At 42.6% G+C, this 13053-nt stretch overlaps 1 protein-coding gene across 4 annotated transcripts; it reads left to right on the top strand.

Moving 5' to 3' along the window:
• Positions 1-1526: 1526 nt before the first annotated feature.
• On the top strand, positions 1527-10290 carry GJA3 (gap junction protein alpha 3). 4 transcript variants are annotated; one of them, XM_053971409.1, is made up of 5 exons: positions 1527-1594; positions 2450-2521; positions 3323-3400; positions 3610-3711; positions 8362-10290. In XM_053971409.1, exon 5 carries the CDS (start codon positions 8379-8381, stop codon positions 9915-9917), a length of 1539 nt encoding a protein of 512 aa, XP_053827384.1. In that variant the 5' UTR covers positions 1527-1594; positions 2450-2521; positions 3323-3400; positions 3610-3711; positions 8362-8378; the 3' UTR covers positions 9918-10290. The 4 variants fall into 4 exon arrangements, with proteins under 4 accessions (XP_053827384.1, XP_053827385.1, XP_053827382.1 ...); XM_053971410.1 differs by lacking the exon at positions 1527-1594 and adding an exon at positions 1881-1919; XM_053971407.1 differs by lacking the exon at positions 1527-1594 and having other exon boundaries at positions 2207-2521.
• Positions 10291-13053: the final 2763 nt, after the last annotated feature.

Raw genomic sequence — 13053 nt, 5'->3', positions numbered from 1 at the left:
GCTTAGGGTCAACAGAGATCTTCCCTCTAGTGCTTTCAGCTGAAATATTTATAGGGACAAATCAAACAGTGCAAGAAAACAAGAACATGGGCATGATTGGATTCAGATTCTCAACAGTTCTCTGTTACACACAGCTCCTCAGAGTGTCTCAAAATTTTTATTGGATTTTTTTTTTTTTAACTAAGTAAAGCCTTGGAAATGATTGGTGTGGTTCTGTTTTCAGCTCTTTGTAGAGTAGCTATCAAGAGAAACTCCTATGTTACTGCTGAAGAGTTGCTGAGTCATCAGATCACTTTAAGTCATTCTTTCATAGAACCATAGGATGGTTTGGTTTGGAAGGAACCTTAAAGATCATCTAGTTCCAACTCCCCTGGCCAAGGGCAGGGACACCTTCTACTAGATCGTGTTGCTCATGGCCCCTTCCAACCTGGCCTTGAACAGTTTTGGGATGGGACATCTGCAACTTATCTGGGCAACCTGTTCCCGTGACTCACCACCCTCACACTGAAGACTTTCTTCCTAAAATCTAATCTAAATCTACTCCTTTTCAGTTTCCCCCTTGTCCAGTCGCTACATGCCCTTGTATCAAGTTCCTCTTTGGCTTTCTTGTAGGCCCATTTAGGAACTGGAAGGCTGCTGTATGGTCTCCTTATACCCTTTTCTCCAGGCTGAACAGCCCCAACTCTCTCAGCCTGTCTTCATAGCAGAGGTGCTCCAGCCCCCTGATCATCTTCATGGCCCTTCTCTAGACTCACTCCAACAGATCCACATCCTTCTTATGGTGGGGGCCCCTTGAGTTGGATGCAGCACTCCAGGTGGAGAGCAGAACAGCAGGGGAGAAATCACCTCCCTCGACCTGCTTTGAACAGAACCACCTCCCACTCTGCTTTAGATGCTGCCCAGGCTGTGTGGCTGTTTTCTTTCCCTGGGGCAACACTACAGAGCACACGAAAGCCTAACCAAAATATAAGTGATAATAATATTTTTGAGTACTTATGCTGCAAATGTCAAGAACTACTTTTAAATAATAACTTTCAGAGCAGTGATAACTGATCTCTGTTTTGGGGGGCTTTTGTTTTTTCTTTTTCCAAAAGTTCTGTGCACAACAGCTTGATAGCTGATCCTGACTGAGGAGGGATCTGAGGGAAAGAAAAAAGGGACTGGCAGCCCTTTGGGGCTCTTCATGAAGGACACACAGGCACCACCTGCAAGGTTTATCTGCTCTCAGAGATAAAACCCTCGTTTTGGTGAAGAAGTCGTTCGGTTCTTTTGGTGAGTTTTTTTTTTCCCCTTTTGCTCAGGTATCTCTGACACCTGGCGGAGGGCGGCGCATTCGGCGGGCGGGGCTCGGCGCCCTCTGAGCGCGGTGCTGGGGCGCGGCGCGCCCGGGGGGCGGCGGCGCCGAGCGGGCAGCGGCGCCCGCGGCGCTGCCTCCGCCGGAGCCCGGCGGGGCGGGGAGGGGTTTCTCACGCTTCTATCCTCAGCGGGAAATACTCTTTTATTCCCCAGGAAATCCAGCGGAGGTGGGATGGGTCATCTACACAGTAACAAATATTTTAAAATCCAGGGAGACAATCTGCTTGGAGCCTCCCGGGTGAGGAGAGGGGCTGCCGGCCCGTCCCGTGTGAAGCCGCGGCGGGAGGCGGGGAGGGGAGGGCTGAGGGAGGGCCGGGAGCCCGGTGGCTGCGGGGCGGCCGCCAGAGGTGCCGGCGCCGGGCGGGGAGCGCGGGCAGCAGCGGGCACGGCGCTGGGCACGGGCTCCCGGCGCCGCCCGCCCCGCCTCGCCGCTTCTGCCACAGCCCAGCCGAGTTTGGGGGCGCTTCTTTCCCCCGCTTAAACGACCTATGCTCCATCTCCGCCCGGACTCGTCCGAACGAGTCGCGCCTTTGCTGCTTTACAAAGCCTTCCTCCCGCCAAGCGTAAGTAGAGCGCCCCTGGGCTGCGCCGCTCGCCTCCGGGCAGCGACGCGGCCGCGGGCACGCTGGGGGCGGGAGCCTGCCCGGGGCCTCTGCCCGCTCGCCGTGTCCCCCGGCCGTGGGATGGGCGCCAGGGAAGGGCAGGGCGGGGCCGAGCCTGCTCGTCCTACTGAGCTCTGAATACCTTCCTAAGGGACCCTGGCGCGAGTGTCCCTCTGTTCCTGCCGCACCGAGGGAACCGTCTGCGGCCAGCGGCGCTCGCAGATGGGACGGTAACTGAGCCTGGTGTGGCGGGGAGAAGTGTCCAAACCTCACCAAGTACCTCAGAAGATGCAGTGGAGGACAAAACAACAAGTGTTAATATCCAGGATGGTTGTGTAGGGACGTGTAATATCTTCCTTGAAAGTTGCCACTAACATGTGAACACTGATGTGCATTTCAAGCCAGTTTTGCACTTGGAGTAAAGCTAAGTCTTAAATATAAAGCATAACCAAAAAGTCTCAAATATAAAGCATAGCAAACATTTCTTTCAGCGTCTTAAGTAGTGCTGCACAGAATGATGGAGTTCACGAGCATAACCCGAGATGGTTCCGGGGTTCCTTGAGGTGAGCTCTGAGTTATCTGACCCATACAAACACTTTTTACTGATAATGGGGAAAACGGCCGAGTGGCCTCTCTGCATTGACCACACTGTTACCTCTGTCCACAGCTTTGGTCCGAGAGTTACCAAAACATGCCAGTTACTCGCTTGTTCACGTAGGACTCACAAGCGATGCAAAGTATTGAGATGAATAAATATTCTTAGGAAGCTATGAAGTTTGATGAAGTAAAAATTTGCCACTGTTGTAAGCAAAAAAGTTGTTTCATTTGTGTCTTTTTTTTCCTATAGGCAAAAAAAATTTTGCGTTCATTGCTGACTCACTGAAGAAATCATATAAGCCTAGCATGTTATTAGAAATCCTTAGTGTGTTAGGTCTTTAAAACACTGACACAGATACAAAGAATTAATTGAACTGAGTAGTCAGAGATACTAGAGGTATTTACCTCTTTGCTTTAAAGGGAAATGAGAGAATCCTGCTGGAACATTTTAGAATTAAACTAGAAAAAAATTAAATTGTTTCCACAGTACAAAAGTGTACTTTGAGGAGTTTGAACAGGGTGTCCCTTGCAGTTACTTTAACTTGCCTCAAGTCCTCTCAGACAGATACTCAAATGTTGGAGTCCCTTCTTTGCAGTGAAAAAGGGGTCTTGAGTCTTTGAATGCTGGAAAGGCTCATCTTTCCTTTGTATATCTGGGGCGGGGGGCGGGACACTCCTCACGGTGCAGTTTTTAGATCTGTGTGGCTGATGGTATGTGGGCACCTGACAGCTCTGTCTCATTCTTGCTTCACTCACTCGGGATGTAGGACCGTCGCCCTCATGCTCCACGGCTGTTCCGCTGTCCCCCGCTAGCTCCACATCCTTCACACCTTTCAGCTTTACTGGTAAGTCACTGTCTTTTCCTTCCTTAGAGCTCTAAGATGGCATTTGAGTATTCTGGATGAGAAAAGGGGTTGCTTTTTGTTCCTGTTTTTCTCCCACAGCTAATGAACCAGGATAGGGGCTCCAGCAGGGAAGAGGGCAGTTTAACAGGTGGGGTGTAGCTCTCCTCCTGGGCTCAGCCCTGCACTCCTCACGCCTTTCCTTTACTCAGGCCAAACTTTCACTCAGAGGTCAAGTGGAGTCAAGAAGAAGTCAAAAGAAGTTTTGCCTGGGATTTAAGGAGGAGGCTCCATAGCAGTAAAGTAAGTTCAAGGTAATAGCAAGATCAGTTAAGGAATTAATTTTTAACAACTGGTTAAAATACAGTGAGATTGGTGATAGATGTGTCTGAAAGTATGACACTGGGAGCATGAAGAAAGATATTTTTCAAATCCTCGTTTAAACAAGTTTATAAAATGAACTGTGAAACCTCTGTTGTGATTTATGAAACACTCACCATTGTGTTTCATATGTATGTACATGGCCAAATACTATTAAGTTTCTCTGGAAATTATAGTAGCTCATTCTGTGCCTGCACATATGCCAGTTTGTCTGGAATTACACGGTTGCGCTGCAGACTTTCTGCAGGATGACTGCTTTTGTCTGATTTAAGTTAGCAGAGTTATGAACCTGGCAGTGGTGGAGATTCCTGATTGTTTGGTAAAAAAAACAAAGTAAATATTACAAGTTGTTTTAGCAGCTTTTTTTTTTTTTTTTTTTTTTTTTTTTTTTTTTTTTTTGCCTACTGCTTTATAAAATAGATATAATTTTGAAGGAAAAATCACAATCCCAAGTTTTTAGACTGTCATAAGAAATTAAAGGAAATGTGGGCTGAATTTAAGAAATTATATTCAGGCAAGAATATCTGTTAAGTTTCTAAATATTTGTTGTGGGACATTTTTTTGATGTACCAGTGTAATGAAATCATAAATTCATCAAGTGTCATAATCTGGTAATGTATGTAGTATAGCCATGTGCTTACTTGTATTCATATGTGTATACAAATACATAAGCACGTACATGTTTGAGTAAATTTGTAAATAATAAAATGTCAAATTTTGCACCTAGTGCACCTAGTGATGAACCTCTTCAGTGACATCATCCGAAATAAAAATAACTGGAAAGTTTGTCGATGTCACATAATTATTCTTCTCTTGCAGACGGATAGATATGACATTGCAGCTTCTAAAATTTATTCTCGCTTGCTAGTTTTCTTTGTTACATGCAAAATGTGTTTGTGCATGTACTAAACTAGTAATTAATAGCACAACATTGATTCTTAAATGCCATGCCAATTTTTATGAATGCCCACTTTTCAGTGTGGTCTCAAAGAAATGATTTTCTAATACAAGAATACAATACAGCAAAAGACACCAAATACAAGACTCACAGTTCTTATTAAAGGATACAAAGGTTCATGAAGTCCTTGCTTTTCATACTGTTGGATTAGATTGTTTTCTGAGACAGATTCTCTGTCATTCCCTTGTGGGTATTCATGGACATAATGAAATGCAGATAAAGATGTTTCATTTCTTAATCTGCATTTTTTCCAAGCACAAAAAGAAAAAATGTCTCCTTTCACAATCCATATTGAAGATTAGGTCTTAAGAGTTGCCCGTCTCTGTAGTACTGAAAGTAATACAATACAGTTGAATTTTATGTAATACTACAAAAATAAGCTTGGGATATCCTCAGCTAAAATATCGAGTTGTGGCCATTTAAATTTAGACATATGTATTCTCGAACTCAATAGGGAAAAATCAAATATTCTCTGAGCTTTGTGAACTTTCTGTTTTCATTTAGTGTGATTTAATAATGATTTGTATCAAGGCACCCCTTTGCAGTTGTTGGTGTGATTTTTGGATGAGTTACATTGGCCTTAAGAATTGCTTACTGAAGAATGTATTGACAGTGAAAAAAGACACAGGACCTGGATTTCTGGGAACTCTCCAGCCAGTGGAGATATGTACCTTTGCATTGCCCTTGGAAAAAACATCCTTCCAGTATTTATGTACACTGGACAAGACACATTTTTGGTGAAGGCAACAGTTGCTGCGTTTCATATTACGATGTACACTGAGATTTTTCACCTCTGTGCAGTGGAGATGCTGGAAGTATCTGCTCATGGCTTAAACACTTTCTCTTGGTGTGCAGGATGAATTTGCACACTCTAATACACTAATGTATTAGCTAATGTAAGCACTGAAATAGCTTTTTTATGTGTGTCTTCTCAGAAATGCATTGTGTCATGTCTTTGGTGTCCTGAATTAACTCAGCCTGGGCATTGCTGACCTGTAGTAAAAAAAAAAAAAATCTTGAGTAGTATTAGTGATTGGAGAATGATTAAATTAGATGGATTTATTATTTGTCATCTTTCAGTTCTAAAAATTGTTAATGTTCTTCTGTTAATCACTAGATAAATCCTCAGAAAAGCACAAAATGCCCTGTTTTCTTTGTAGACACCATTGCCTGCTCATTACCTGAGCTGCCTATTTTGTCTTATCTGGATGGAAAATAAAGAGTAAGGCAGAAAGTATTGAACTGAGAGGCACAGATTAATGTAAAGTATAGCAGGGAAAGGAAATATTGAACTTGGATTTATGCTAAACTTCTTTAATCCATCAAATATCACCTTACTTATTTTGCTTTTCCTACATTTTTCCCACTCATAATGAGAACATCCCCGAACAACAATTTAGTTCAGTTCAAAGCTGGAACTAAACTGGGTATATCTTCAAATGATTTTGAGTTTAAAAAAAGTATAAAATTAATTCATTATTGCCTTAAAAATTATGATTTGTCAATATTAAAATTGTTTAACCAGCCAAAATATTTTAAACTTTATAAAATTAAGACAGATGGTTAAATTTTAAAGTAAACATATTAAATTAAAATATAAAAATACTATAACAAAATTTATTCAGCTTTGGCCTACTGTTTTAAGAGAAAAAACACATTCTTCAAAAAGAATCTGAATATATTTAAAAAAAAAAAGTTTCAGGACAGGGAACATACGTACATAAAATCAGTATTTTGTTGTTAGTATCATCATTTGTAGTTTATCATGTTATGTTGGAAAAAGAATTCACTTATATTAAAGGGAATGCATTTTTGAAGAATATCAAAGATGTATTTTTAGGGGGTGAACTTTGTGTGATAAAAAATGAATTGGTATACCAGGATTTATAGGCCTGCAAAATACTAATGGATGTGTTGTTGCTTTTTGTGTGAAAGCATACTGCTCTGCAGTTATAGATATTTCATTTTCTTACAGGAAAATCAAGTCATAAAAAAGTACCTTAAATAAATTTAATTTCTTTCATTGCCTTAACTAAAAGCCTGAAAGAAGTTCAGGATAGTCTTTGGAAATACTTCTTTTGGAAAAACAGTGACATAATTGCTGGAAATTGCAGTCATATAATGATGAGAATAGTACACTTCTTCAGTGGTAAATTCCTAGCTGTAGTGATGAACACCTTTTTATTTTCTGGGGAATTGTAAGACACTCAGGTTTTTGCAGAAGAAGTATAAGCATAGTAAGATGTAATTCAGTTATATATATATAATATGCTAATATTTTAAAACAAGAAGATAATTACTTTTCTGATAGTGTTTTTTTTGTATGCAAATTGTTAAATCTGAATTACAATTATGATACAAGTATATCTGAAGGTACTGAAGTTAGCTGAAAGCAAATTTTTTTATTTTGTCTTTCATTGAAGGTTGACATATAAAATGTAGAAGTGAGTTTATTAGGGGAATTAATTGTACTAACATATATTCCAGTATTCTTGCATATAATCCAGTTAGGAACAGGCCAAGGATAAGAGAAGGGATACTAGGAGATTTCTCTTGTTTCTCAATTGGAGGAAGCTTGTGAGGAATCTGATATTAAAAAAAAAATCTTGCACTTTAAGCCTTTTCAAATCAGCAATTTTGTCTCTGCCTAGAATTGGACTTGGGAAGCCCATCATGCATGAATTGGTGGAAACTGCTGAGAATATATGCCAGTTGTTCGTCACAGAAATAAGGTCATAGGATGTAATTCTGTTATTTTCCAGGAAAATCTCTGTATTATAGTTGAAGTGACCTTCAGTTTGTTGTTTTGGTTGTTTTGTTTTGTTTTAATGGTGTTGTTGTAGGTATGAGTCAGTAACATCAAATGCCAGGCCAGTAGGGGAAATAGCACAGAAACCTTTTCACAATTCCTTGCAGAATTTCTCATTCTTCCCAATATCTCAAGTTATTAAAATGACTGGGATTTTAAGAAATAAACAATTTCAAACATGCTTAGGCTTTGAGAACATGATTGTTGAGTTGTACAAATTCCAAAATTCAACTGTAAATTCCATAGGTTTTGAGTAATTATTTTTCTGTGTTTGTACAGTTTGAAAATAGCAGAGACCTATTACTAACTTCCTGATTGCTGGAGTAAGTAAGTTCTGATAACAATAAAATTATTAGAGTTAGGCAGACTTTGCATCACACTCTGGATGCCAGTGCCGTTGCATTAATAGTAGCATTATTCTGTTTAATCAATTTGATTTCTACCTGTTATTTTCTAAATAAAGGCAGGAGCAGATAGAGCCGTCTCAGACAGAGGAAACAGAAACAATGTTTTAAATATTTAAATCTTGTAGAAATTCTAACTTACAAATCCTTACAAATCCTTTTGCCAGTTCTCTATAGGCACTTAAACCTGTATGGGCTCTGTGAGAGCATTTTAAACATCTCCCTTCTGTGCTCACCAAAGCCCATGGTTGTGTGGTTCTAGGGTTATCTAGTTCTTAATGTGTGTGTGCAGTATTCTGCAAAAGCAAGATAAGAAATATCATTTGTTGAGGATCAATCTGTTCTGCCCCAGCACTGTGCAATTACAAGATGTTTTAACATTGCTCTAATTGCTCTGATGTTCTTGTTGTAGGTTAGAAATCTGAAACAATGGGTGACTGGAGCTTTCTGGGGCGACTGTTAGAGAATGCGCAGGAGCACTCCACAGTTATTGGCAAGGTTTGGCTGACGGTACTGTTTATCTTCAGGATCCTGGTGCTGGGGGCTGCTGCTGAGGAGGTCTGGGGAGACGAGCAGTCGGACTTTACATGCAACACGCAGCAACCTGGTTGCGAAAATGTTTGCTATGACAAAGCCTTCCCCATTTCTCACATTCGCTTCTGGGTGCTGCAGATCATTTTTGTCTCCACTCCAACCCTCATCTACCTGGGCCATGTCCTGCACATTGTACGCATGGAGGAGAAGAGGAAAGAGAAAGAGGAGCTGAAAAAGAAGGGAAGCAGCAAAGATGGCAACTACCCAGTAGCAGCAGCATCTGGCAGCGGTGGTGGAGGAGGCAGCAATAACGTCAAAGATCAATCTATTGTCAAAAGGGGGAAGGAGAAGCTCCCAGTCCGTGATGAACATGGTAGAATTCGTATGGGGGGTGCCTTGCTCCGTACCTATGTCTTCAATATCATATTCAAGACACTGTTCGAGGTGGGCTTCATTGTGGGCCAGTACTTCCTATATGGCTTTGAGCTAAAGCCAGTCTACCAGTGCAGCCGCTCACCTTGTCCACACACTGTGGACTGCTTCATCTCGAGGCCCACTGAGAAGACAATCTTCATCATCTTCATGTTGGTGGTGGCCTCAGTCTCCCTGCTGCTGAACATGCTTGAGATATATCACTTGGGGTGGAAGAAGCTTAAGCAGGGCATGACGAGTCAGTACATCCTAGAGATGCCTGTTGCAACAATGACACCAGTTATGGTAACAGGGGAGTCCAAACCTGTTTCCCTGCCGCCGCCAGCACCACCTGTGGTGGTCACGACTGCCACACCACCCCCTGTTCTGCCTGACACCCGTGCTGTCACACCGCTGCTGGCTCCAGTGACCATGGCATCTTACTATGCTACAGCTGCTCCAAGACCACGGCCCCCCTCCAACACGACGTCCATGGCAAGCTACCCTGCTGCTCCACAGGTTCCTGAGGATAGGCACCGTGCTGTGACTCCCACACCCATCTCCACTCCCGTCACCATCCCAACCCCCATCCCCACACCCACGCCAGCTGCCATCAACTACTTCAACAGCAGCAGCCGTGCCCTGACATCCGAGCAGAACTGGGTCAACATGGCAGCTGAGCACCAGGGCAAGGTTTCCTCCAGCTCAGCAGGCTCCTCTACCCCCAGCAGCATCCGGCATCCCCTTCCTGAGCAGGAAGAGCCACTGGAGCAGCTACTCCCACCCCCAGCTGTGCTGCCCATTGCCGCAGCCAACAGCGGCAGCAGCACCAGCCTGAGCGGGGCGAGCGGCAGCAAGTGGGATGTGGAGGGCGAGGTGGAGCTGTCGGGGGCGCGGCCCGTCTCGGCTGCCTGCACCACGGTGGAGATGCACGAGCCACCGCTGCTCGTAGACACGCGGCGCCTGAGCAGGGCCAGTAAGTCGAGCAGCTGCAGAGCCCGGTCAGACGACCTGGCCGTGTAAGGCGGTCGCCCCTGCTCGGGGGAGCAGGTGCTGGAAGGCAGAGTGGGCAGGGGAGCTGCCTGGGGAGGCCAGGCCTGGCGTGGGTGAGAAGGCCTGGGCTTCAAACTTAGATGCTTGCTGTTTTTGCACTCTGTGAGTTGTAGTGGGGAAAATTATCAACGTTTTCTAATAGGTCAGGGGTGACCGAAGCACAGCCCGTGGGCCCGGGGACCAGTCCCACTTTTCTTCATGTTCACAGCAGATCCCTCAAGGGCAGCCGTAGGGGAGGCCTGCACAGATAACAGGTGGTGATGGTAGCTGGTCGTGTGCCCCGAGGCTGACTTTCATTTGAGAAAAACGTTAATATCCCTGGTGCCCGTGCACCTGGCTGTCATCTCCCTCTTGCCCTTGCCTTCACTTCAGCTCTTTCCCAGAAGCTCTACATGAGCAGATGCAATGACTTAGTTTCTTCCTACATACATCTTCTTCTTACATAGCCCTATGGCAAACATCAGGGTGGTATATTGCCTCTTGGCACCTCTTGTGTCTATGGACCAACTTGCCATATTAAAGGTAACTCAGTTTCTTCCATATAATGTGACTTACTCAAGCTTTTGTGTTCATGGCAAGTCACCAATGCGGTCCTCGGCCAGGCAAAGTTTAGGGAACCCCTGGAATAGATTTTTGAGGTTCTTCTTTCCATAATTTTTTTTTTACTCTTGACCTCTTAGGAAGTGTTCAGTTTGACCTTCTATCCAGTGTTTGCCAACCATGATCACACCATGTTTATAAGCCTGCAAATATGTTTGAGCATGTTTGACTATAATTTTAGCTGACTTCTCAAATTGCTTACAGGAGGACAGGAATTCAAACCACACCTTGGAAATTATTACACAGAACAATTTCTCTTCAGAAAGCAAGGATTATGATTTCAATACCCTGTGGCTCCGTACATTGCCCATGGACAAACAATTAGGATACAGTACAGCTCTGCATTTTAGCCTATTAGATATCTGCATAAGTTTGTTGGAAAACTGCTTTTTAGAAGTAAACTTGAGTGCTTATTTTTTTTGAACATTTTGAGAATAATCTGTAGGTTTAAATTTACTTGACTGTGTACTTAATAATTTTAGTTTGATCTTTGATCTGACAAGAAAATGTAAGAGGAAAGAAACTTACTAATGGTGAAGTTCCCAAAGCAACATTATTTCCTGTTGTGTACCCTTTAACATCACTCTGTAGTGTCTTTACGTGAAGAGTAAACAGACTTAGTGATAACAGTGAAAACAGACTTAGATAATATTGTATTGCAGAAAAGGTGGCTAAAATATCTGGGCAATGTGGTGGCTGAAGGGTCTATCCTGATCCAGCTGAAGTCACTTTCAGAATTTCCACTCAATTTAACAAGGAGCAAGATTTGGGAATGGATCTTGCAGGCCTTATTCAAACAAGACTAACATTCACGTGAAGTTTTGGGAGCCAGAAGAAATTTAGATTTTGGGCCTTAGAAAAGACATTGAAATCCTGCTTTTGAAAAATGTGTGTGTCCCTTAAAAATGGGTGAAGGAAAGTACTATTTTTTTTTTTCCTAAGGTGCATCTTTCCTTTCAACAGGCTCTGTCCTTTATTCCCTCCTAAACAAGATGTTAGAATTCTGCATGCCTGAATAGGCTCAGGAGAGTTTCAGTACAAAAGAAATACAGAATTAAGCCCAGCTTCCGTTCTAAGCAAAATCCAAAGGAACTAAAGCTTGGAGTCAGTCCTGTTGCTGCTATAAATCGAACGTACTGTAACTGGAAAAGAGCAATCAAACACACTGGAATAACCCTTTGCATCTTCAAAGTGTTTGGCCTGGCAGTGCAATCCTTACTCAGGCAAAGCAGGGTCAACCTGTAGCAAGTAGTTAACATTACCAGTTATTTCTGCTGTTAAATGTTTTCCTGAGTGTGCTTATTTTATTCAACAGTCAAAATATATTCCCACCACTCAAGATTAAACATTTTTGCTGCTTTCTGAGTAGCCACAGTGAGCTTCTTATGATCAGAAGCACTGTTCTGCAACCTTTGGGCATGCTGTCTCATGACTTCCTTGTCCTGCTTGTGTTGAACCAGAAGGAGAAGTCCTTCTGCTACCATGGATCTTAAGGGCAGCCACTGCATTAAAAGTCGATGTGTAATAGTAAAATAAAGATATTTATTATTAAGTATTCAGCTTCAGGCATGCTGTCACGGATTTTGTTATAAGCCATAAAAACCCTTTCTGCAGGAAAACTAAAAGCCAAATTCTGCTTTCTATTGAATCTATGCTTTCTATTTAGTCTATGCTAAACATAGACTAAAGTTGATGAAGTTGCCTAGATGTAAACAAAGGCAGAGATTAAGATTCAAAATTTTTAGATTTACTAGCATCTATAGTAGCAGTTTTGTAAGTTTTGATAAATGCCAGTTAACTACATTGCTGAAATAATGCAATATATGCATCTCTGTGTTTTAGTACATTGGAGTTTGTGGGCTATATTTTCCTTTGTTCTATGCTTCTGAAGAATGAAGTCAAAGTCTTTCTGGAGTGTATTTATATAAGCCAGACCACCTAGAATATGTGCTTTTATATATCACTTCCTGAGAGCAAAACTGATGTTGTTTGATGGGGCTCTGCATCTTGCAGCCCTTACTGTAGTACTACCCTCACAGAGTGTGTCCTGCAGGATTGCATCCGTATTGTATATAAAAAATAGTAAGAGAGATAGATTTAACTTAGGGTCAATTGAGACCTAGGCTGACCTTTTCAAGTTAATGTGTGTGGTTAGACCTGCAGAAAGTTCAGATGCTTTTGTGGAATATATGGTATTTTCAGCCAGAGTAACTACTGGAAAGCTCTAAAAGATGATTTTTCCTGTTAGGTGAAGCTCGGGGGGAGAAATGTAACTCTATTGCAACCCCTAAGAGAAGTCTGAGGGAGCAGCCTCTGCATCCAGGCAGTCCTGGTCTGAGAAAGCAAAGCTACAACTCACAGGTTGCGCTTTTAAGATCAGCTTAAGTTCCATCACGTAACTATGCAGCGTCAAGCCTCTTCATTGCCTGCAGTTTCACTTGGAGTCCAGTAACTGTTTCTTCATTTAAGCCCAGGTAACTGTTTTGGCAGAACTCCTTAGTGCTTA

The sequence above is a fragment of the Vidua macroura genome, chromosome 2 (assembly GCF_024509145.1).
Source record: "Vidua macroura isolate BioBank_ID:100142 chromosome 2, ASM2450914v1, whole genome shotgun sequence".
Lineage (NCBI taxonomy): Eukaryota > Metazoa > Chordata > Aves > Passeriformes > Viduidae > Vidua > Vidua macroura.
This window is presented reverse-complemented; position numbering and strand designations above follow the sequence as displayed.

What these genes read in the sequence shown, in the direction of transcription:
- GJA3 (XM_053971409.1), top strand. Translation starts at nt 8,379, where the DNA reads ATGGGTGACTGGAGCTTTCTGGGGCGACTGTTAGAGAATGCGCAGGAG.